Here is a 25,845-nt window from a genome sequence, read left to right as displayed (position 1 = left end):
TTTGGTATCTGTGAAGTATCTATTGCTATAAGAACATCCCAAAGCAAGCCATTAAATGTCCTTCTTGAGCAATTCTACCTCTGTTCTCCATAAGAGTTGAGAAGTCATAATATCATTGGCCCAAGAAATAGGAGAACAACTGCATTAAAAGGGCATGAAGAATTGACTATGATCAAATTCCTTTCTTTTTTAAAGTTGCAGGGGGACCAAAGATGATTACCCTATGCAATATGATCAGTTGTCTCCTTTCTCCACCTAAAAGAAGACTATTTTATATTGCTTGTTCAATGGTTATACAGCCAGTCGTTTGGAAACACAGATTGAGTTTAGTCGACGTGATAACCCATAAAAGTGTTGAACTGTGACCTGTGGGTTGTATTGTCTGAGTCCCGCAGTGCTAACAAGTCACAATCAACTATCCACAGATCATTATGCAACAAGCCAGGAGTTATGGATAGTTTATGCTTAACAAACTATGGTTTGTTAGTGTAGCTAGGTTCAGACCACATGATAACCTATGCTTCAACAACAACCCCACAGCCCTTGAGAGTAGGTTATTGTGTTGTCTCAGTCATGGTCTGGATGATAGTTCCAGGCAGCAACTGCTACAAGAAGATAAAAACTGTATCTGGAAAGACCCTTTAAGAATATGGAACCATCCCCTGTGGAACCCTCACCTTCTCTAGACCCAACCCCTATCTTGATGCAAGCACGCACACAAGTTTCCTAGCACAAACTTCCATGTGGACCACCATTCTCTCTGTAGAAAGGAGGGAAAATGAATTGCTGCATGGCAGAACACATTCCTCGCATGCCTAAGTTCTTGGATTCAACAGTCTCCAGTCTAAATAGTTTCAGAGCTGTCTGGGAAAGGCTGCTGAGTAAGTTCTTGGACAGCCAGTGGACTTCAAATAGTCTGACTCAATAGAAGATAGCCTCACATGTAAGCTTAAGTCTACATCAGTGACTTATGTTAGACTGTTGCTAATCAAGGTCAGAGAAGAGCCTATATATTCTACAGTTGTGGGTTTTGGATTTTTTTTCTTTTATTATAAAAACAGTCTTTATCCCACTCATTAAAATCACATTCAAAAATCGGCAAAAAATCCATAATAATAACCCAGTGAGACAAACCAGAGATCAATATTTACAAACACTGCAGGGAAAGGGGCTTCGTTCCACCTCTCCCCTTCCAGGGCCAATCACCTTGGAAGGAATATGGTCATTTAGGTGGCAGAACAGGCGCAACTGATCACACGGGAGGCATGCAGCAGAGGCGATTGCATGCGCTTGGGGCATGAGGCCACGGGGATGAAACCTGATCCACAACCGAAAACCGTCCGTCCCAGTTCCCCTGCTAACGCAAATGGAAGGGGGAGGAAGGGAGCAGGATTCAATCAACGTGAGATTTCTCTCCATCCTGTGGGAGAAATCATAACACTGCTGAGGGCTGGGTGGGATCAATGCCGTTCATACAAGGCATACTGGAATGGAGGGGTCAAGCGGGCCCAGTTTTTCAAACTCAGCCTGGCCCCTTGGCACAGAGCTATTTACAGAACCCTTCGGACACATGGGAGTTGGCACAGGGCTAAGCTGCTCTCCAGGCTAAGCGTCCAGCTTCTGCATCCCCCACTCACCCCCGGCTTGGAGAGGTTCAGGAAGCTCAGAATCTCTTTTGGCATGAAGCCTCTCGCCCAGCCCTTTCCACAATGAAGCAGGATGGGTTTTGGCAGTGGAGATAGCAGAGCAGAGGCCGTTCTCCCCCTGTCCTAAGGAGACAGTCAAAGGCATTAGCACAGTCTAGGCAAGTAAATGCACAGAACCTGTCCAGATCTGGCTGAGGGACACCGGGAGTTCAGCTTTATACGCTCTCCGCTGGGCCACAGGGATGGGCACAAATATCATCCTGAAGTTTGGCACAGTTGATAAGAGAACGTCTTTCCATGCTTAGGATAGCAGAATAATGCAGGCAAAGGATTGCAGTTCCTAAGGCTGCTGCAGGAATAGCCACTGGCCTGGGTGAGAACTGTGAAGTTTGGGATTGCAGGACAAGATGGTGTCTTGCTAGCAGGACAAGAGGGTGTGGGTTAGGGCTGAGGACCTGCACAGGAACAAACCATCATCTACACTGGTGGATGATAGTCTCAAGGCAATTCCTTCTAACCCCTCCGAGTGGAAACCCAGCCAGTCCTGAAAGGGATGCTTATGGCACAATGGCTGCCTAACCGATACTCTTTGAGCAAAAGGTAGAGGCAGTGAAAAATGCACTCTCCCTGCCAGAACCAGGGTGCTCTTTCTACAGGAGCTGCTATGGAAGCATTGTCAGAGGTTGCTGCTGGAAGGGCAAGGGGCTAGAATTCAGATTGTCATGCAAATTTCTCTTCATCCATGTTAGCACTCTCTGGACGAACTCAAAAGATATGCTCTCCGCATACCCCATGGAAGCAAGGCCTAAGCTAGCACTCTGTGATGCTCCTCATGGGTGCACTGGCACATGTTTGGCAGTGCAGGGAGGAAGGAGGAAATGCTCAGGAGGCATTAGCAGCTCAGAACATCTCCTTCCTTTGGTCCTATATATTGGCAGGGCCTTAATTCCAGCCTTGCTTTAGTAGGGGATGGATAGACTCTCATCCATCTTACCAACCAGGCTCCTTTCCCTCAACTGGTTATCAATCCCCATGTTCTGGGAGGCAGGAGGGGATGGGGGAAGCCTGTCCCACACCTTCTGGATGCCCCTCCCCCTCACTACAATACCCCAGGGGGCTGGGGTGGACGTCACAACGATCAGCAAAGAGAGACAGGAGAGAGGATGGGGACGGTGGACAAACCCAGCCGAATAAATTAAGGATAGGAGAGGAAGTTGAGGAGGGTCAGAGGCCATTGGTGCTGCTGCTGCTGCGCTGGATCAGGGGGACCTTGCTTAGCTCCACCACTGGAGAACGTGGCTTATGTTTCATCTTGGGCACCCTCTGCAGCACCTGTTGAGCTTCCTGGTAGGCGTCACGCAGCTCTTTCTTCCATTGCACCAGCTCCGGGTCACTCTGTGCACAAAAGCAGAAGGATTAGCATGACAGGGCATGGAAAATGCACAAGAGAATTATGTAAGCCATGCTGAGTTACCGGAGGTGGGATATAAATACATAAAAAAGGAAAAAAGCAGCCTTTAAGGCGCCATAAAGCTAAGACACTTGCAGCAAAAACAAGAAATGCAATTGCCCCTCTGGAAGTTGATACAAAGTGTTAGTGCTTCCATGCATCCTTTCTGAAGGGCCTCTCTCTCTGCCCTAGCCTATTTGCACTGAAAACCTCCCTGTCTAGAAGGGGTAAGGAATCCGGAGGCAAAGAGTTTCAGTCCGCTTCCCACATGTGTCCCAGTATAGCCCCAACCCCTAGAAACCTCTTCTCCTGTCACCTGAAATGCATCTGCCTATCTAAACTGAGACCCAGACAAAAGACTGCTCAAGCCCCTCAGGCATGATCTGTGCTAAGGCCACGTGGCTCTATGAGCATTCTTCTGTGTTCCTGGACCTCAGCTGCTCACCCATGTTTCCCTGTGCTTTGGAGTCAGAGCTAAAGTGCACAAGAAGGGGAGAACTGTGACACTCCATTGTTCATGCTGAAATAGGGCCAACAAGGCTCCTGCTCATATTAGAGGTCATGTGGGGTTGGGTCAAGGGATGGAGCCAAGGCTTGCTGGTCTTTCCAACCCTCCTTAATTTAGAAATTTGGCCACTGTTGAAAATTAGGTTTAACCAAGCTTGTTCAAATTTCTGAAGCTATGTGCATAGACACACATCTTTCTCAGACAGTCTCATGAACTTCTGTTCCAGTCCCTCCATGGACTACCATGGACTATATGGCCAGCAAAACAACCATACCCACTAACTACTTTCCTTTTTCATATGCAGAGGTTCCTACCTTTCCCACTCTTAATTGCCAGATGTGTTGTACCGTAACTCCCAGAATCCCCCAGCCAGTTGTAGTACAATACTTGTAGTAGTACAACAAGTACAATGTGAGGAAACTAGGTTGTGAAAGGCTGCTGCACTGAATGGAACCCTAAAATCCTAAAATATCTTGTTAAAATGCCTAGAAAATTATTCAGCAATAACACCAGCCAGAACTGAACCACATACTTAAGACACCCACAGAAATCAGGGAGGTGTGCAGAAGTGTCTTATTTTGACCCTGTTGGTCCCCTGGTAAGTCCGATGAACAAGTGTAACAAGAGTCTGCCAAAAGCTTAGAAGCCAGAGAGAATGTAAGAGAATCGGTCTTCCAGTTGCACCCATACAAATTCACAATCTAACAATGTGGTATTGCAGGTTGCCCCTCCTCTTCTAGATCTACCAGCTATAACAACAGAATCATGCAGATTTAACTAAATTCTACATGTCTGCTTAATATGCATAGATTTTTCTGATGGTAGTTTGCAGATGGTAGTTTACTAATTCATAATCCATTAAACCATGAACTATTCGTTAACTAAAATAGGAAGAACAGGAAGCACACGTGTTCTGAACTTCCTGTTTTTGCTTTTTTGTATAAAACAGAAATTTTACATCTCTCCTTTTGCCACATCAGGGGCTTCTGCATCTCTTTTTGTGGGCAATGTGAAAGTTCTATTTCAGACATAGCTGAGATGCACAGGAACAAGAGCTGCAAAATACCGTGCCTCGGATTTTTTGTGCGTAAGCATGAAATCCAAAGCTGATTTGTTTCTAACTGTCTACCACAAGGAAAGGACTAGCCACCCTTTCCCTGACTTTATCTCATCCAACAACGGCAACCTACTGAATCAAGACCACAGCATTGCAAGGAGCTGTTGAACTAATACTCCAGGTGACTTAAGTAAGCCATAAACTATAGGGCTGAAGACCAAACATTTCCCCTGTCACTATGGCTGATCTGCTGCAGACCCATCTTAATTCCAAATATAACATTTCATAAAGGCTGAGAAACTGAGCTGTGAAATCAAGAAGCCTCTGGTTCTAATCTTGCTTCTGCCTGAACTCATTAGGGGGCCTTGGGTAACCCCATCTGCATTGTGGGGACAATAACAATAAGGGTGACTGAGTTTACAGAGTTATTGTGTTTCTCAGATAATGGGCCAGTTCACACACTCAAAGTGTCCACTATGGCTTAAGCAGTCTCTGCATGTGGCCATTTTGAACATTCAAGCCCTGAGCATAGCTTGTCATCTTGTCTGAACCCAGCAGGGATGGGTTGGGCAATGGTTAAACAACCCTTGTATAACCCATGGCGTCTGTTATGCAAGGGTTGCTTAATTCTTGCACAAGTCACCTCTTTTATGTTTGGACAGCACAACAAGTCATGCTCTGGGCTTTAATATTCAAAAGCCTCCTAGCACACGCCACATCATGTGAAACTGGTCACCGCATGTGAAAAACGACTCCATCCAACAAACATGCCCTATCTGTGTACCCTGTGGGTGCATTTAGCAACTCCATGCTGCCCACTCAGAGTAACACTTGACAGGTTCAAATGGACTCTACAGTTGCAGGCACCAAGCTTCTGGCAATCACTGCACTCTTCAGACCCTCCTGCAGAAGAGGCTACACAAGAAAAGACTCACATCACACTGCAGAACAAACTGCTTGCCCCCCCTGATCTTAAGCAGGATGCACTTTCGATCCTTTATCTGTGTCTCCTCCACTGACTGGATCTCTTCCATGGTGAGCAAGGACTGCTGTTGTGGGGAGCAAAAGAATCTTTGGTCAGAGAAATCCAGCTATCAGCTTGAATAAGAATTCTGCATCCTCAGCCTAAATCTCTTCTGCAAGCATAGTCATTCACCCCCTGCCCCCCTCCCGCCCTCCCTCCCTCACACACACACACACACACACACACACTCTTGTGCCAGAGAAAAGTAAACTCCTGTGCACATACATGATAAGCCTTCACCCACCCTGAACCTGAACTTTCCCTTGCTTCCAACAGGATGGGGAAAGCTCTTCCTTACCGGAGACTCTCCCTCTCCACGCCATTCCAACCGATTTGGGAAGAGGTAGAAGTATCGCCTCTGCCACTGAGTAAGGAACGGGTTCCCCAGTTTTGACATGTATCCATGCATGATGCAGTCCTTGCCCAGGGCATAATCTGGATAGGCAGGAGAGACCAGAAGAGTCTCAGCAGCAGCAAATGGGTAAAGCAGCCATGTGCAACAAGACAGCCAGGGCCCAGCCATGGCTCAATGTATTTTATCATGTTTCAATGTATTTTATCATGTTGTAAGCCGCCCCGAGGTTTCGGCAAGGGGCGGCATAGAAATGTTATAATAATAATAATAATAATAATAATAATAATAATAATAATAATAATGGCTCGTCCCCAGGGTGGATGGAGAAGAAGCTGTTGCAGGGAGCTTCCAAAAGCAAACGCCCTGCAGGCAGTCTGGGTTTTAACAGGCAAGGCTTGCTAGCAGAGGTGCTCCTGGCACAGAGGACACGTCCTGAAAAAGGAGAACCAATGGCCAACAGGGCTCACCTTCCTCGTGGCCCAGCTGCTTGTTCTTGGCTCTTTTGCGGGCCTCCAATTTGTCAGTCTCAGCATTGACTGTGTCAAACACTGTTTCAGTCACCTCCTGCTGCCAACGCTCTGAGATGGTGAGTGGAAAGTTGCGATAGAGCTCTTGGTCACTCTCCAATAGCTGGGAAGAGAAGTGGATTATGGTTATTGTTTCCAGGATCCAAGGCAGATATGGGGACCAATAGTAGGAGAAGATTACTGCGCTCCTGTCCTGTCTGTACATTTCCCAGGGGCAACTGGCAGGCTGCTGTGGACTAGGAATCCAGCAGTCCTCTTGTGCTCCACAGTGCAGCCCTGGGGTAAGTCCCAAACAGGATGGCCAATAGGAAAGTTGGGAGTTGCTCTCCAAAACATCTGGAGGGCACTGGCACTGGGAAAGCTGCTGTAAAGCTTCTAAATAAAATTTAGCTAACATCAACATTTAGCTAACATTTAGCTACCACCTTTTTTAGAAGCAGACTTGCTTGACTCACAAGTATCAGGCTGGCCAGAGTCAGTATACTAGGCTAGGTGGACATTTGGTCCAAGTCAGCATGACAGTTTTTCACTACTCCATGGCACATACTTTGTAAGCCACTCAGAGAACCGTACTGGCTAATGTGGCAGGATAAAAATGCAATCAATCAATCAATCAATCAATCAATCCTTCTTTGTAAGCTGACAGCCTCCAGAAATGCCTCTTGCTTCCTGAAACCCACCATCTTTAGTTGGACATATGGACAACTAAGTCAGCCTTTCCAGTAAGAACCGAGGAAAAGCCAGGTTGAATCAGACCAAGGGTCATCTCATCTGGCATTTGACTCACACAAAAGTTAACCAGCTTTGTGTCAGCAACCTACATCTTCATACCTTCCAGAAGTTTTGGACTAAAACTCCCAGAAATTCTGACCATTGGCCATGCTGGTTGGGGCCATCGGGAGATGAAATCCAAAACATCTGGAAGGCCCAGGCTGGGGAAAAGTGGTTTAAACCTTGTGATTGGTTTATGTAGAATGTCTTAGAAAGAAAAAAAATATTTGTTCAACATATATTTAACCTTTGGAATTCATTAGCCAAGATGAAATGCTAAGTCACTAGCTTAAGTAGATCGACAAAGGCTTAAGCTAATTCATTTCTTTTAGTTGTGATAAATGGAACCACCATACTTAGAGGCAGTACAGCGCTAACTCCTGGGGTCAGGCCAGAGGGGGTGCCTATCTCCATCGTTCTCTCTGCTTGTGAGCTTCCTCGCGGTCTCTGGCTGAGGCTAGGAGGCAGCACCAAGACAGATGGATTTTAGGCTGATACAGCAAATCAGTCCCAGGTCAGCCCTTGATCTGCAGTCTGGTGCTGAACAGGTGTGTGGACCAAATCCAGTCCATCTGGGGTCCCAGTCCAGCTCACCAGGAGTTCCCAAAAGACAAGCCCCATTCCCATCTCCCCATCGCTAACAGTTTGATAGTTTCCTGGCTTTTGTGCAGCTTTCCTCAAGTTATAAAAGAAAAATGCCTTTCTTACATCTTAGTTGTGGGTAGTAAGAGCTTTAAGTTAGAATAAGCTGGCATTTTGTGACATTCAGCCCTGCCAACCACTGGAGTACCTCCCCGCAGCTTCTCCGAAATGGTCTGAAGGGGTTCCACATCCCTGATCGGCACTATCACAATCCTCCAGTGGCAACACCTAGTACTGCAGTGCTGTTCCACCATCAGCGTTGCTGCCTACCCTCTGCTGCCCAAGCTTCCACCATCTATTTGCAATTCAGCCTGCTCTGATTTCCTCATTTGGAAAAGAACAGGGACACACATTTTAAAGTAGAGGTACACTCAAACCAGTGAGCAGAAGCGGCAGCGGCAGCTGACCACCTGGGATCCCGGGGGCTGAAGAAGACGGGGGTGCTTCCCCTAGGTACCTTAATTCCTTTGGTGTCTTCTTCATCAAAGGAACCAATGTCAAACGCATCGGCTGCATTCACCTCTCCGCGTGGCGGGATCAAGGGAGGTGGATACTGTGGGGAGCCAAAAGCGAAAGTCAGCCAAGGGGTACAAAAGAGATAGTGTTCCCTTCTGGTTTATTCCTTCCTCAGGATGATCAGGCAGACCCTCTTTTCCCCAGCCACACAGGCCCTCCAAACTGGGCTGTCCGACTCACCTTCTGGAGGAAGACCAACTGCCAGTCTAGGCCCTGGAAGAAGGGACTCTCCTTGACCTCAAGAGCCCTATTGGAGATAAGATGGCAGATCTTACTGAGCCCTCAGGGACTACAGAACATCTAATGGGAAGACAAAAAGCTTGGAAGCAACATCTTTTTCATGCACAGCAAACACAAACAGAATGCTGCATTTGTGTCCAGCTAATCACAGAGCAGTTTCCTTTGAGGAAAATACGTTCAATTTAAAATCTGCCAGAATTCGTCTTGGCCTAACCATTTCTGAACTTGTTGACCTTTCCTTCTTATATTAATTTGGCATGCTGAGCCTTCTCTGCTCCAGAAAAGTAGCAGTTCTGTTTTGCTCCAGGAAGGAAAAGCTGTGATTCTTTATGTGCATAGAATCTAGCACTTGGCAGAGAAGGCAGCTTCCTGAGAAAGTTGTGTTCTATTTTTTGAAGGCAAGTTTCTTGCTTTGTGGCTTTGAAGAGACAGGTAGGCAAAACCTGTTGAAATCTGAGACAAAAGAAGTGACAAAATGCAGTTTCTAGTAGCAGGGGAGAAATTAGGCCAAAAGCAATAAAGTAAACAAATAGCAGGATAAATTGTGCATAACAAGAGAAACTGTGCAAGCCTGTTGAATTTACATAGCTTGCACAATTAACAGAAACCAGCTTTTGTTGTTCAAGAATTTGCACTGCTTGGCACACAATGCTGCTTGATGGAAATTTACCCATTGTAGCACAAGCCTGCACAGGGAAGAAACTACTTCACCAGAGAGGCATGGCATGAAGAATGTCTGGTTCCTTCAGGGAACACATTAGTGTCGTGATTCTATAGGTGTTTCCCAAGAGCATGTAAAACAACCCCTTTGGGGCTAAGATGATTTAATCTGCTACTTTTCAATGAGGGCAAATTAACATCCAGCTATGCTACATCTACTTAGGCAGGCTCCTGTCCATTATCTTCCCTAAAAGGATACCATATTATAAGGGGGTTTCAAAAAGTAATAGCAAGTCGTATCTTTGAAAATGATTGCTTATTATTGCTAAGCTGTTCTGATAGTCCTGATTTTTCTAAACTTCCAACAGCTCAGTTCTAACACTGGAAATTTTTGAAAGAAGACTAAAAAAAGTGGAGGACAAAAACAGAGGTGAGCTGTAAAAGGAAGATGGCTATATGGGGGTACTGCAGGGAGGCACATGAGGTACATAATAAAAACTGAAAAGCCACAGTGGGTCCTTTTCTGAATTCCATGACTGCATGTTTAAAGAGCTTCTCAGTAACTATTAGAAGATCAGAAATTGGTTCATTTTTAAACAAATACAACTGGTGATTCTTTGAATTCTAGATCCTATCTTAGGTTCTGTGCTGTGCAGGCACATGTGAAGAGCCTAAAACCTTTGTAAAACGCATGCACATATGCACACACACACTCCTTCATTCCCTCAGTACGTAAACCCTGCTTTACAGTCAACTAAACTGGGGTATAACGTTGTGGCTTGAGTCAGCACCTGAGGAATTGGGCAAGCAGATAGCCTGGGAAGGCCAAGCCAAAAGCAGAACGGTGGAGAGTGGTTTCTTCTTTTTGCAGAGCCTGTTCTGTAAAGCCTGTTTGCTTCCTTTTTGTTTATTTTTTCAGTTTAAGAAATTTGCACAGCTTTTTCCGAACAGTAAAAAAAAAAAAAATGTTAGGCTTGTGATAGTGTATGTCTGACAAAGCAAGCCTTCCCCGGGCAATGTCCTGGGGGTGTCCACTACCAAACCACAGCAGACACTCACCATGAGCACTGACCTAGAGAAACTGCAAAGAAGCTTCTTTTTTACTTGTGCTGGAAAAAAAAACAGGGTGACAAACCAATAATACCTCCTTCTAATGTCCCAGTTAGGCACCGCAAAGGAGCTGTCACTAGCTGTCAAACTGGGAATTGCTTTTTGCCGTCTCCAAAAAGGGAAAAATCACTGCAGGAGTGCAAAAGGGCGCATGATCACAATGTGTGTGTGTGTGTGTGTGTATGGGGTGGGGGGGGCAAATCAGACAGATCCTGCTGTGGGAGCCTCTGGGATACTTGCAGGAGGACTGAATGGGAAGGGGGCTGGACACAACCCATAGCGATCCCATTGCCTGTTGGGTGCACTGTGGACTGTTTCATTTTAACTTATTTGCAGGGTGGGGTGTCACGATGTGCGAATTCTCCCATAAAGAAGAGATATATCTGAAAATTGTCCTCGTTGTTGTGGCAAGTATAGCCCCTGAAAATGGCACTTTCTTCATTCTGTCCAGATTTTTTAAAAAGCATTTTAGAAGAGAACTGCCTTCAGATGCAATTCTCTCCTATTTAGAATGCTCAGGTATACCTGGCAGCAGAAGGGGAAACACCAGAAAACCCTCACAGCCCACTCAGTCCCCCACCCCGACACCCGGCTTCTTCTGCTCCTCTGAGAGACTCACCCACGGCCCATGCAGCCCAGGCGACGGTTGACGTCCCTCTGTAGCAGCCCCTCCAGGAGGGAGCGCAGCTCAGGTGAGAAGGACTCTGGCAGCTCCACAGCCTGTGGGAATGAATGAGGAAGGCAGGGTTAGATGATGGAACTGGCAGGCGAGGTGGCCAGATCTGAAAACAAGAGCAAAGTGTCATGGGAAACCAGACTGGTCCTGCCTGTAGGACTGGTCCTTTGTGTCCACTCCTCCAACTGTTCCTCCTCATGAATGGCAGCTTACAGAACTCCTGGACCAGCCTCTTCATTCATACTGCCAGGAGGAACAAGGCTCCCCAGTTCAGGATCCCAGTCAGATTCCTCAGGAAAGGCAGTGGGAGGCTTTTATTTTGTGGGACTGTAGTTGCAAATGCAAGAAGAGGAGGGAGAGGAGAGGAAAGAGGCAGGGGTGGAGGATCTGCAGCCCAAAGGGCCATGTGTGCTTTCAGCCTGATTTCATTACTCAGCTGCCTAAGCACTGCAGGCTCCACTTTGGTGCCCTGGGCTTCCTCCCTCTGGAAACGGCTTCCCCTTCTGCCTTGCATGTTTACATGCGAGCCAAGCAGGGAAGGGAGAGCAAGAGGAAGGGGAAGATGCAGACTGAGATGCTAGAGGGCTGGATTCACCCCGCACAGTATAAACTTTTGATAGATACATGAAGACTGAATCGGCACATTCCGTCCATCTTGTATAAGTTTTGCACCTATCTTTTCTCCCCATTTGTTGCCATTATTGTCTGTAATATTTATGGCTGGTAAACAAAAAATAACCCAACTTGGAAATTACCTTTGTCCTTCCAATTGTTTTATTTTCTACCCAATATGTTGACTGGGTGTGTTGAAGTATTTTTTGTATGTAAAAGCAGCTGTTCCTGCTGTAGATGACAAAAATGGTGGACGTGCAATGTTCTCTACATGCACATTTCAAACCTGTGTGAAGGAAGGTGTCCATCTACATGATTTCACTTTTTATAAAGTGAATAGTATTTAATTTAAAGTTGTACCACACTTTAAAGCTTCATACAAATTTTGTCCTGGATGTTATCCTGTCCAGAACAGCAGCTGTCCACAACAAAAAGAGTTTCTGAGTTCTTAATTAGAAACCTAGTTTTGGACATGTTGTTAGATTTGCCATTTATTTCTAAACTCTAAAATGGACAATAATCTCTTCCTGACAGACTTCCATGACAGGAAAATTAAAAAAATACCATATTAGCCAAGCCAAAGTATGGTGTTTTCAGGTCTACCTCATACGGTGGAGAAATGGAGGTAGTGACAGATTTTATTTTCCTGGGCTCCAAGATCACTGCAGATGGGGACTGCAGCCAAGAAATCAAAATATACTTGCTCCTTGGGAGGAAAGCTATGGCAAATTTAGACAGCATACTAAAAAGCAGAGACATCACCCTGCCAACAAAAGTGCATATAGTTAAGGCTATGGTTTTCCCAGTTGCAATGTATGGCTATGAAAGTTGGACCATAAGGAAGGCTGGGCGCCAAAGAATTGAGACCTTTCAATTGTGGTGCTGGAGGAGACTTCTGCGAGTCCCTTGGACCACATGGCGATCAAACCGGTCAGTACTAAAGATCAATCCTGACTGCTCTTTAGAAGGTCAGATACTGAAGATGAAACTCAAATACTTTGGCCACCTAATGAGAAGAAAGGACTCCCTGGAGAAGAGCCTAATGCTGGGAGCAATAGATGGCAAAAGAAGAAGGGGACGGCAGAGGATGAGGTGGTTAGATGGAGTCACTGAAGCAGTTGGTGTGAGCCTGGGTGGACTCTGGAGGATGGTGGAGGAGAGCAAGGCCTGGAGGAATGTTGTCCATGGGGTCGCGATGGGTCGGACATGACTTCGCAACTAACAACAACAACTAAAGGTCCCGTGGCATAGCTGTATCTATTATTAATTATTATTACACTTATATCTTGACTTTTTCCCTTGCAAGGAACCCCAGGAGGGCTCTCCTCTTCCTCTCCATTTTAACTTCAGGACAGCCTTGTGAATGGGTTAGGCTAAGAGTCAATGGCTGCTGCAAAGCATCATGGCTGAAGGGGGACCAGAACCTGCATTTCCCAAGTCTTCCACTCTGGCCCTCCACACTATTTGTGGAGTTCCCTGCCACAGAAAATGGCTAATGGCCACCAATATAAGAGGGCTTCTACGTGAATTAGACAAATTAAAGAAGAGATAGGTCTATCCACAGCTATTAGACATATCTACTAAATGACAAGCCTATGCCCTGAGGCAAACTAACAATGGATTCAAATTCCTGGGAGACAGGCAACAGCAGGGGAGAGCTTTTGTCTTCAGGGCCTGTGAGTGGATTCCCTAGAGATGTGTGGCTGACCACTGCTGGAAGCAGGACGCTGGATAAAATGGGAATTTGGCTCTGGTGTGGAAGGGTTCATTCTCTATTCCACTGACTTTAAAAAAATCCCTTTAGTTTTAAATTTTCTACATGCTCTTATGAAGCACCAGGATATGTACAACCAAGACCAGCAGTCACCTCAAGTAGCAGATGCTACGGTGATGGCAGCATTTGTAGGTCCCACTTGCTTATTAATATCAATTATGTGCACCAATGTCAAATGTGCAGGGTGAGTCATAAACATGATTCTCACAACAGTTCTGTGACTCTTTTTCTGGTTGAGTCATGCACTGGCCCCTGGCAGGCGAGTTCATGTCCAAGCTGGAACTCGATCTGAAGCTGTCTCACTGTAGTTAAGTGGCTTCCATTGGTTAGACCATTGCCTTATTCTAACCAGTATCCCATACACCAGACATCTTCATAAGAACTGCCCATTATATAATCCACAAGCCACTGCTGATGCCTGGGTTAGAAAACTACTATGGTAAATAACCAAAGGGAAGGCAGATACATTCTCTGTTTTAGTCATGCCCTCTCCTTATTTCATAACCTAAGGCTGCTTCACAGCTCCAAAGGAGAAACTATATATAGAAATCAGTCATGTTGCCTCAATAAATTATAGGTAATTCTGTTCTGAGTCCAGCCTCACTAACTAACTTGAACAAAACTCTATAGAATTTGCATTTCATAACATGCTGCACACAGAGGAACAGCAGCTGCAGAGCACAAAACCAAGAGAAGCTGCCAGACAAGACCTTCTGATTGTATCCTTTCTGAGCAGATTTGTCCTGAAAAGCTTGATGGCCTGGCCACTTTGGCAAAACCTGGACAACTTGCCCTGCCACACAATTACCACCACGTTGAACAGAAGTACATCTGCTTACATCTCCAAAGCTTCTCCAGAGAAGAAAATTTCTTTGCGATTGTCTGTAAGGTATGAATAAGAACCTGGAAATAATGAGGATCTTAAGGCAATAGTAGAACACCAGAACTATCTGGCCAGGTGTATCAATCTATGTACCTCTCTTACACACACACACACACACACATGGAGGAAGGGAGCAAATCAGCTAACCAAAGGAGACACCAAAACTTACATAACTAGATGATTCAAATTTTGGGGTCATTTGATTTGGAAGGTGAATTATGGGGCTTTGATGGAGAATAACTCTGTGTGGAAATGTGTCATCTACCAAATTTTTGAGGGCCAACAGAGGGCATAGTTGTCAGAACAAGTTATCATGAAGGTGTTCCAACTCCACATGAAGCCACTGAGTAGGGCTCCGACAGAGCAGCACGGGAAGCAAGCTATGCACCCCACCGGATGAGGGCTGGTTAGGAGGCGGGAGGAGATCTGAGGTTCTGCAGCCCCCAAAAGGTGAAAGGCACAGGATCGATGTTGGGGAGACTTGGGATAAAGGCAGATCCCTGACAAAAGTAGCTTACCATAGTGAGTGTCATGCGGTCAATCTCATGCTTGTCCTTAGTCTTGTGCTGCCGAAAGGGACTGTGCCTGAGATAAGGACAAGGAAGGTGTCGATGGAGGTTCTGGTCTCACCTGAACCCTTTCAAACATTTTTCTTCCCACACATATCGCATTCTTGTAGTGCCAGGGTCTCCAACCCAACGTCCCCCGTCAAACACAGTTCCCTCTGCCAGTCACACATCCTGCCTCCCATGTAAGCTTCTCCACCCTGGACTTACCCCCATGGTACCCACTTACCCCCTCAGGAGTTTGAAGAGCATGCAGCCCAGAGAGAACCAGTCGGCACTGCTGTCATAGGCCACCCCTTTCTGTAGTACCTCTGGTGCCATGTACCCATGTGTGCCACTGTGGGGGTGGAGTAAAGTAGGAGTTAGGGAGAGTGCAGCACCAGGAAGAAGCCCTCAGCAGCACAGATCAGCAGAAGGCAGATTTATCCATCCACGTGGGGACATGCATCTTGCAAACAGACACAAATTACTCTTATCACCATTTTTAACTTCAATCAGCAAGAATTTGCTCCCTAGGAATGTCCTAATGGGAGTAGTTTCAACTGGAAATCTAGAAAGGGCTTTTGCAACACCAGTACCTCCTAAAAGGCACCTTCAGCAGAACAAGTGATCACACTCACTCAGGAACAAAAGCATTTGTTTCTGCGGTGGATGGGAGCATGGGATTGCACGGGCTTATCCTGCCCAACTCCCTGAAAAGTCCCTTTTACAGGGGTTTACAAGCGGAAAGCCAACATGTGGGTGCCTGAGGCATGCAGTTAGTGGCTCTCCCTCTTGCAGGGTGCAGGTCATACCTCATGGGCCTTCATCTGTGGGGATCTTTGCACATTCCAGTGGTGTGTGGAGCAAAAAGGGTGGGCCCAAATACAAACAATACCAGCATACTGCAGTTTAAAACAGTCACTGACAGGAACTGTGACTTAGGAGAGGCATTCCAACTTTTCAGGATGCAGAAAGCTGTGTAAGTTGAGAAGCCACCAATCAATCATGGGCTGCAAGAAATAGGGTGGGCCAGGAGAAGGCAGCTTACTCATCTGAACCACCCCAGAGGGTCAGATTTGGGCTCACAGTTCCCCATCCCTTGCATAGAAGAACAAACGTCTAAACAGAGCTGGAGGAACTGATGATGGAAAAACCCGTATCATCAGAACTCAAGGACAAGGGTGGGAGAACTGTTCCCACGTTCATGGAAGCCCAGCACTCTTGTCAGGGAGTTGTCGCAGGGCTAGACAGGATGTGATGGGGAAGAGATTTCTTCCTGGATACTCACACGCTAGCATGAGGCTTCTTTTTGGAGAAGTCACAGGCTAGTCCGAGATCTGAGATGCGGACATGGCCAAACTCATCCAGCAAGATGTTGGCTGGCTGTGGGGACAGGAGTGGTAAGGAACAAAGGTTATAGCAAGAAGTGGAGTCAGCATGGCAGGAATTGAGGAGCAAGCACTGCCTACCCAAACCCTCTTCCATCCTGCTGCCGCTTGGGCCTGTGCAATAGTACTGTGGGGTTTAACAAATAAAGGGAAGCCTTTGTGACGATATGGAAGAAGCAGTTTCTGAATGCTTAGTTCAGCTCCTGCAATGGGTGGACTCAATTTTGAGGAGGGATTTAATAACCTCATGATATACGAAACACGCAACAAGGCATGATCTTGTCCCACTTCACATCAAATGACAATACGATTCGCAGAGAGGATGTCTAATTGCTTTGAACGCCACGCTGCCAAATCCCAAGGCATTCCAAGCAGGAGGGCATATTGTTCAGAACAAATTCTACCCCCTTCAATAAAATAACATCAAACTATCTTCAACCCTCCATTTTCTGAGATAGCAGCAGAGAACCCAGTTCCAAATATTCCTAGTGATGAACGTTTCCACCACCCCAAAACTAGACATGGCACACAGTGTTAACATTGGCATCTAAGGAGAAGGTGATGACGTAGCTTCAAGCTGCACCACAGGATAGTATTTTTGCTGGGGCTGGGAGCAAACCCTTCCCATGCCAAGACCCTCACCCTAACCCTACACTGAAGACAGCACTAGCTCCCTCTGTGAAAAAGATGAGGCAGCCTGTGACGGGGCCGGCTGCTCCCTTGGGCCGTGTTGCGGGCGGGAAGGGATGCCACGCACTCACCTTGAGGTCTCGATACACCACAAAGCGGTTGTGCATGTGCTCAAGGCCCAGGATGATCTCTGCTGCATAGAAACGCATCTCGGCCTCAGAGAAGACCCCGTGCTGGGAGAGGTGATAGTGAAGGTCGCCCCCTGCAGAAGGTAGACCAGAGAGGCGCATGACGTGCACGGCCAGGACATTCAGGGAGCAGCGGAGCAGCTGCAGTGGCACGGCTCGCGGGGGGAGAAGGGCAGGAGGACGGGTTCCCTCTCACCATTCATGAGGTCCAGGATGAAGCTTAGCTTGTCCGGCGTTTGGAAGGCATATGACATGCAAACGATGAAGGGGCAATCCTGGCAGAGACACAAGGAGCAAAGTCACAACAGAAGGGGGGGAAGATGAAACATAGAGCGTGCAGGCACACAAGTGGATCATCCCTCTATTTTCTGCGAGGGGCATTTCTGCTCACACCCACACTCCACACGCCTTCCTGCATCCTTGCTGTGTACCCCACGCTTCTCCTCTGCTCTCGCCAAGGAATCCCAGGCTCATTCCTGCTAACTACCAGGTTCTCCTACGAACACAGACTTGTGTTAGGCAAGCATGTAGGATACTTGGTCTCTTGCCTGACATGCTGGTTCTGCCTCATCTTTTAATCCCTCTCTCCCATTCACAATCTCTGCAGTGTACATTGCACCACTTCCCACACAGCCACCACACAATGATCCTGCTTTTTTGCATCTCTCTCTCATACACACACATACACAGAGACAGAGGGAGGGAGGGAGAGATGCACATAGGCTTTCTTCTCACAGACACCTGCAGTGGAATTCCACCTCCCTTCCATGTACATGCACACCTCATGCCCGCCTTCTGCCTTCACACACATCGCCCCGTCTCTCCTCCCTTCAGGCCCTCGCCGTGCTGGCAAAAGGGCTGCCACACGCCAGCCCTTTTGCCAGCATCCTGCCCCTCCCAGCTCCATGCCCAGTTCCAGTTCCGGCATAGATGGCTTCCCTTCGTCACAGCCAGCCTGCTCACCGGGGTGCTTGCTGTTTTTAATCCCACATCACAGCCGTGACTGCAGGCACAAGGCTTGCCCCAAGCATTTGCCTCGACTGGCCACATCGCTCCCCATCTCCAGTGGCCAGATGCCGCCCTGGGCAGACGCAGGGCTCCTGCCTCCTCCCCACCTGCCCCAGTGGCTCAGGACCACCAAGCTCACCCCAGTGCTGACAAGAGACAGCATGATGCGCTCATTCAGGGCCAGTGTCTCCCCCTGCTTCATCTTAATGCGCTTCTTATCCAGACACTTCATGGCGTACCTTTAAAATCAGAACGTGAAAATAATCCTGCTGTTATATTCTTGCAGTGTTGCTGCTCCCCAGGGAATCATTCCAGCTGCTCTCTCTCCATGCAGGACAGGATGAATTAATATCCCTCTATCATGCACTTCCTGAGCAACTCCCTGAGGACATCAGTTGTCCATCAGCATCTTGAGCCGCCTGCTGTGACTACTCAGATGCCCCCAAACCTTCTGCTTTTAACAGGAGGAGCTTTGCCACACTTGTCTCAGTGCTGCCTTGTAATATTCTCCAATATATCTCCACATCGCTCCCTCGCATCTCTAAACAGTCAACAGCTGCATTAGGCCAGCCTGTATCCTGTCTGAATATTTCTCTTGCCAGCTAGTGCTCAGGATGTGAATGCGAGGCAAAATGGACAGAGCCCCCTCTGCACTGTATTGGACTTGGCCAACAGTAGCAGAACAGGAAACGCAGTGAACTTAGAGGAACAATTCTGAAGTTTTCCAAGGCTGAAACAAGGAACCACATGGTCGGCCCCATGGGGGAAGAGTTGTTGCAAATACAGGCATTTCAAAGAAAACTGGAATTCTGACACTTTGGACCCTTCATGGGCCAACGTGTCAGAAAGTAACCACAGTATGTCCCTAGTCTAGAGTGGAGATGGGCACCTACTGGCTCTAGGTATTTTGAGACTTCAGCTCCTATGTAGCTAAGGTTGATAGGAATTGTAGCTCAATTTATGGAGGACTACAAATTGCACGCTCCTGAACTAAAGATCATGTAAGTGCAGCCATATTTATGTTCCATTTTGGATAGAAACACACTTTCTTATCTGACAGAACCCCATTCTCTGGGCTTTTTTATACAAGGGGGTTAAATCCACTGTGTTTACTTTCACTTTTGTTGTTAAATTGCAATCCATCTATTATACATGTATTTCCTTTCCTACTCTTCCACTGCATTGCCTCTAGGTGGCATTGTGCCATAGCAGAATAACACAAATATACAAAAGGAAATGGTACTTTCTTTCATAATTAAATGTTGCATTTTCCCTTCTGCTTAAAAAAAAAAATCACTAAAAATACTGGTTACTCACAAAAGCAAAACTTGGGATTCACACCATCTAAAGAACCTCTTGACAACCATGAGTATAATACCTCATGTACAAAAACTCCTTGTCCTTAATCAGCTCCATTTTTGCTTGTCACAACTGAAGTGGAGATTTCGTGTGGTTACTGGATGAAAAATAGAAGTCCTGGGGCCAAGATGCTTGAACGATTGTCTCTCTCCACATTGGAATCATTTCTCTGGGTCCTCTACCCTCTGAGGACACATGAGTACTCACTGGAAAGAGGACCTTTCTCAGTGGTGATGCCCAAATTGTGAAATTCCTTCCCAGGGTATGTATGTTTGATGCTTCATTATTAACTTTTAGGCACCAGGTGACAACTATCCTATTCTCAAGGCTTCTAATGGTGTCTGATTTATCTTTTTACCGGAGTATGTTAATCCTATTTTGTGTCATATTTGTCTGCCTTCTGGTTTGAAAGCTTTGATGTTGCCATTTATGATGCTTGTTGCTTTATTTTGTTTTCAGGCGCCTTGAAACTTTACTGAGTGAATAAACTGAGCTGCTGACACTATGCAGGCACTGATCATTTTTCCCAACACTTCATACGTTTGTTAGAGGGTTCTGGCCTCAGGATTAGCACTGGTGTAGGTCCCCAGTCAATAAAGGAAAGCTGGAAAAAGGCCTCTGAGAAGCCTGCTTGTAGCTGGGTTAGACACAGAAACAAAAGACCGTGCCGGAAGCCAGCGGCTGCTTGCTCACACTGGTTCTGGGGAGCAGCAGGACTGACCAGGAGCTCAGCGATCAGACGGTCAGCATCACAGTTCTTCACAGCAGTTTGTGTAAGAACAAACAAAGTATACTCAGCTCCAATGTAAGTTTATCGAGACCTCGATGGCATAGCTTAAAATACCACAGGGACAGGGAAGTCCCCTCTGTTGGAAAGTGCCAGTGAGCAGGGTGGCAAGGAAGGCATTTCTGGTACTGAACCTGTGACCACACCAGGCTTGCTCTCATGGGTTTTTCATAACATTTGCCCAAACAACCCTCCACATTACATTTTGCCCGTGTCTGCTTTCCGGCATCCGTAGACCTCTCCAAAGCCACCACGCCCAATGATCCGGTGAACGCTGAAGTCATTCATGGTCAGCTGAGTCCCACAGTGCAGGGAGGGAAAAACAGCAGCAGAGAGAAAAAGAAATCAAGAGCAAAACAAGAATGTTAACATGCTGGGGGAGCCATCATTTTGCCCCCACTCCACAATAACACAGTGCAAGTAGCACAAAGCAGCGCCAAGGCTTCGGAGAAGCTGTGCCTGGGACTCCTCCATCTGAACAGCTTTCCACAGGCACTTTTCTCACCTCCAGGCACGGCTGTTTGGGGGTTCTCTCAGTGCTCAATGTTAAATCAAGACTAGAGATTACTTTGTGTCAGTGAGGGCTGAGCAGACTCACTCTTGTGGTCCTTAAGATATCGCTGAACGGCAGCCAGGACAGGGATATGGCCAAGGACAGGGATGCTACCTGAAGCTATTCCCCAGGGCCTCATATCTATTCTCCAGAGCTGCAAGTGTCCACTGCAGCCAATAAAAGGTTTTTTTCCTCACCTTAAGGGCCCTGTGGGAGGGGGGGCAATTTTCAAGATTCATGTTTCCACTGGCAGGTGAAGCGTTAATACCCCTCCTCACATGCCCCAACAATACATGGCGATGAGACCTGGGACCCCCCCCCCCCCCCCAAACCAAACCAAACCAAACACTTCACTGACTCCAATGGAACTCTGAATCTTTTAAGTGCCTGGCAATACTCTTTCATCAAGAATGTGGGAGTTGTAGGCAACAATGCACGGCAGGCTACAGGTTCCCCACTCCTAGTCTATTAGATTGGGATTAAGAAAGGCTTTGCTCCTAAACTCTCCCAGCCTTCAAATCTCTCTCCCAATAGCCAGGCAAAGCCCACGCTCATGCTCCTTCCCTGTAGCGTCCAAGACCTCCTGAGGCTGGGGATTGCTTTTGCACCGCATTACCAGCACTCCACAAATCCTGTCCCCTTTGCCACGCTAAGCTAAATTGGCCACAAGCAGGTCTATGCTTCGTGTCTCTTGACAGTTCCTTGCTTATCGCTGTGGCTCTCTGGAATGCCCTCCCAGGCACTCACATGGATGTTCAGCTCCACATTCTTCCACTGGCAGAAGCGTGTGAACTTGTCACTACAACGGAACAGGAGAAGGAGAAATGAGACAGAGTGTACCATGAGAACGTGCACATTCCTGCCTGTTCCATCTATTCTGCAAGCCAGTCCTATGCAAGTTTATCCAAAAGCGTGCCCCGGCGATTGAGTGCAGACAACAAGATAATCTACACTCAGCGATGGTGCACAAGTTGAATGCGCCCTGTTCTTGAACCACGGGGTTACCATTGAAGCATGGGGTACTGGAAAGTTTGTGGCCATGCAAACTAAGGCTGCAAAACGGTGGCCACTGGAGGGAGAACAGATGACACTGATTCTGCTACCCACTTTTTTTAAACCACACAATTCAGCCCAGCAACCCCCTTCCTAGAAATTTCGCCAGAATAACAGTGTAGGTAGGGAAAGCCATTTGTGGAAGGCCCCACTTATTGGAAGCAAAGGAAGTGGGAGAAAAAGAGTGCCATTTCATACATAGGCAAACTGAGGCAGCAGGCAATTAAAGGCAAAGACTGCAAGAAAAAGAGTGTGCTTGGATCACATAATTGCACCACACTAAGTTCACAGAACCAACAGAAAGCAGACTTTTAAAAAAGTGGATTAAGAAAACAACTCCCTGCATTCTGCCAGAGCATGTAATAATGCAGAGAAAGGCATTTATGGAAGAGCCAACTTCTTCAAGATTTAAAAGAAAGGAAGAAGGGGCAGCAGGAAACCCAATTTACACACAGGCAAATTGAGGCAGTAGGCAATTAGTCAAGAGAGAGTGTTTGAGTTACATATCACATGATTTCTTAAAAGTGTGGCCCAGCAAGCATGAAACAGGGGGAATTTAGTCAGGAATATGTATTCCAAGGCCTTTATTTGAGCCAGCAAAAGGATTTTGAAAACCACATGTTCACAATGTGACTGAGATGTATTATACAGTAAAGAGAAAAGGATATCATGCATGAGCCAATAAGATACATTTGTGAAAGAAAGGAAAACACAGCTCCGAATTTACAAACCTGCTCCCCATGTATCCTGAGTAACAACACAGGGAAAATAATTTCTATCAGCACTGAAGCAAAGTGGAGGTGTGGGAAGGTGCGGGGGGAGGGGGGATTTTTATACACACATGAATTCAGTGAGACTTACTTCTGAATAGATTTACATAGGATTGTTCCATATATCCCATCATTTGAAAGTATATGAATCACTTGGCAAACAGAAACACATAACCAATGCCAATATGTCACAATAACAACAACAACAACAACAGTAGTAGTAGAAGTAGTAGTAATAATAATGATGATGATGATGATGATGATGATGTGTCCTCTAATAATAATAATGTGTCTTAAGTTACTGCAGCTCCATAAATGAAAAAGGTTCTGGATTAAGGATAGAATCCACCCACACCTAAAAATGAATTAATTCAGCTCTGGAAAGAATTATATTCTTTTTAAAAAACTGTATTAGGGGAAATGACCCGCCACTTCAAGAGAATGATCGCCTACCCACACACAAAAGAACAAAGATGTTCAGAAACCAGCAGCAGCAAGAAAAAGGTTTTTTTTTTTAATTATCAGTGAAACTATATAATACAGTGACGGTTATGATGATATTCTTGAAACTGTTCCAAGCCCACCACCCCCACCCCCACTAGAGTTTGGCGGCTGCATCCTCCTCCTGTGCGAATGCAGCGCCTGGTCAGATGCCTCTGAGGGAGTACAACCCATTAACCCTTTCACTGCCCAGGAGTGCTCCTTACACACTGATCCCCTCCAATCTGGGCACTGATTGGCTGCCCAGCAGCGCTCCTTTAAGCAAATTATGCCCTTTCCTCCTCTTTGCAAGCTTGCGGTTGCGTGTGGCTGTGCAGGCACCAATGTGATGCTCACTGCTGCTGCCCAAGAGGAGCTCAGGCGGCAGGCATTAGATTTTGACAGCCATGGCAGGGATCCACGCAAGAGAAGCTCCCAGAAAAAGAAGAGGAAGGCAGCGCTGCCCTGCTAGGACTTCTGCAAAGACGACTTCTGGCTCTTGGGTAGTTTTTGCCACTGTACCTCCACTACCAGTCACCCTTGGCTATTTTGCCTTACTCCAGCTTTGCTCACAAGCCATGGTTTGTTAACCATGAACAACCCATAAAGAGAACCCATGGCTTGTTGTTAGGTTGTGAACAGTGGGTTATTTCAGCTGTGTTCAGGCCTTATGATAACCCCATGTTTCAGTGAGAAGCCATGGCTTAACAACAACCCACACAACCCATACTTAACCATTGATTTTGAATTACTGTGTTTTCAAACCCAATCAATGTGTCCCACAGCACTTACTCTGACGTGTGTGTGCACCGCATTGTGCCTTACAGAGCTTGTGGGTATTTACTCAGAGGTATGTCCCACTGTACTCAATGGGTATTACTTCCATGTAAATCTGCAAACTTCAAAATGTACTGTCACCACTTTCAAAGAAATGTCTCAGTAAATACAGAGGTCATACGTAGCCACAGCTCCACATTTAAATTTCAGCATCATTTTCCCCATTATTCTCCCTTGGATGAATTTATTGTTATCTAGGCGTTTCTCTCCCATCAGACATCCTCTGCCAAAGATTAACTCCAAAAAGCAAGCCACAGCCTCACACCACATCCTAACAGGAAACTCACTTTCTGAGTATGGCTCTTGGTATAACTAAAACAGCACTACCCACACACAAGAGGGCGGTATCAGCAAGAATCAGAGAGCCCTCCTCCCCGCCAGGGTTAGAATATTAATAATAATAAAACATTAGAAAAATCTGTAAAGGGAGAATTCTCCTACATACACACCAAAATCACAACATAACAAGACACTTCAGTGAGATTAAGCATAGCCAGTGGGCAGTGAATACTGACTATGGGCCTACCCCGTTACATTGCACCTCACAGATGTTGCCTTTTGTACAAATTGAAGTTTTCTTGCAGCCCTGCATCAAGCAAGTCTTTTGGTGCCATTTTTCCACAGCATTTGCTTGCTTTATGTCTCTGTGTCACATTATGGTAATTCTTGCAATATTTCAAACTTGCCACAGCACCCCAACCTCTGCAGCCTCCACCCCGATCAGTTAGCAGCCACCAACATTGAGGCTAGTCCCTCCAGCGGCAAAAAGATTACAACTTGCTGAAGGCTTGGATGATGGTAAGCAGTTTTTAGCAATAAACTATTTTTATTAAGCTATGTAAGACATAATGCTATTGCACATTGAGTAGACTACAGTATAGTGCAAAAGCAACTTTTCCAGGCACTGGGAAACAAAAAAAAAAAAAAATTGTGTGACTTGCTTTATGGCTTGACGGCAGTGGACTGGAACTGAACCTGCAATATCTCCGAGGTATGCCAGTAGTGGGGAAACATGGAAAACCAGCAAAGGAGCAGGGGAATGGAATAGCGTATCCAGCAAAAAGGCATGGCTGGCTAACTGGCTGGAACCCTGAACTGATGCACTGCAAAGGCCTGTTGTAAATTCCACTTGTAGAATCTACACCCCTCCGTACTCACCTCTCAATGAACCTCTGGAAGATAGTCCCACGCAGACGCAGGCAGATCTCTTCAATGTACGGCTGGCAGAAGAGGAAGGACAGACAGGAAGAAAGATCATGGACTTGCCCATTAACCTTTCCACCCACTGATCCCATGTCTCATTTGCATGGCCCCTGCAAGGTTTAGGGATGTGAAAACCCCTGGCCTGCAAGACATGAGAGCCTCAACAGCAAACACTGTAGAACAGATGGGCCCAGTTGGTGCCTGAATATCTCTAGGTTTGGGTATGTTAGGGAAAAAAGGTAAAAGGTTTCCTCATGACATTAAAATCCAGTCATGTCTGACTCTTGGGGGTGATGCTCATCTCCGTTTCCTAGCCAAGGGAGCCAGCGTTTGTCCACAGACAGTTTCTGTGGTCATGTGGCCAGCATGACTAAACACCGAGGTGCACGGAATGCTGTTACCTTCCCACCGAAGTGGAACCTTTTTATCTACTTGCAGTTGCATGCTTTCGAACTGCAAGATTGGCAGGAGCTAGGACAGAGTACGGGAGTTCACGCCATCTGCGGATTCAAACTGTCAATCTTTCGATCAACCAGCCCAGCAGCTCAGCAGTTTAAACCAGTGCACCACCCAAAAAGGGCTTTTAATGT

The 25,845-nt window shown here is 46.5% G+C and overlaps 1 protein-coding gene across 2 annotated transcripts in view; it reads right to left on the bottom strand.

Moving 5' to 3' along the window:
* Positions 1-1,021: 1,021 nt before the first annotated feature.
* GRK2 (G protein-coupled receptor kinase 2) overlaps positions 1,022-25,845 on the bottom strand; it is a 39,373-nt gene continuing 14,549 nt past the window's right edge. For both annotated transcript variants that reach the window (XM_044438178.1, XM_044438179.1), the window contains exons 6-21: positions 25,211-25,272; positions 21,660-21,711; positions 20,562-20,653; positions 18,353-18,452; positions 17,402-17,480; positions 17,149-17,279; positions 16,288-16,382; positions 15,247-15,354; positions 14,970-15,036; positions 11,126-11,226; positions 8,677-8,743; positions 8,438-8,533; positions 6,508-6,670; positions 5,984-6,120; positions 5,597-5,710; positions 1,022-3,041 (exon numbers count right to left, since the gene is read on the bottom strand). In XM_044438178.1, coding sequence (XP_044294113.1) covers positions 2,871-3,041; positions 5,597-5,710; positions 5,984-6,120; positions 6,508-6,670; positions 8,438-8,533; positions 8,677-8,743; positions 11,126-11,226; positions 14,970-15,036; positions 15,247-15,354; positions 16,288-16,382; positions 17,149-17,279; positions 17,402-17,480; positions 18,353-18,452; positions 20,562-20,653; positions 21,660-21,711; positions 25,211-25,272 — 1,635 coding nt within the window. In that variant the 3' untranslated portion in view covers positions 1,022-2,870. The remainder of the gene's footprint in view (positions 3,042-5,596; positions 5,711-5,983; positions 6,121-6,507; positions 6,671-8,437; positions 8,534-8,676; positions 8,744-11,125; positions 11,227-14,969; positions 15,037-15,246; positions 15,355-16,287; positions 16,383-17,148; positions 17,280-17,401; positions 17,481-18,352; positions 18,453-20,561; positions 20,654-21,659; positions 21,712-25,210; positions 25,273-25,845) is intronic.

The sequence above is a fragment of the Varanus komodoensis genome, unplaced genomic scaffold (genome assembly GCF_004798865.1).
Source record: "Varanus komodoensis strain SLA01 unplaced genomic scaffold, ASM479886v1 scaffold32, whole genome shotgun sequence".
In the NCBI taxonomy this organism is placed as follows: domain Eukaryota; kingdom Metazoa; phylum Chordata; class Lepidosauria; order Squamata; family Varanidae; genus Varanus; species Varanus komodoensis.
The sequence above is the reverse complement of the archived record's forward strand: the minus strand, read 5'-3'. Positions and strand labels throughout refer to the sequence as shown.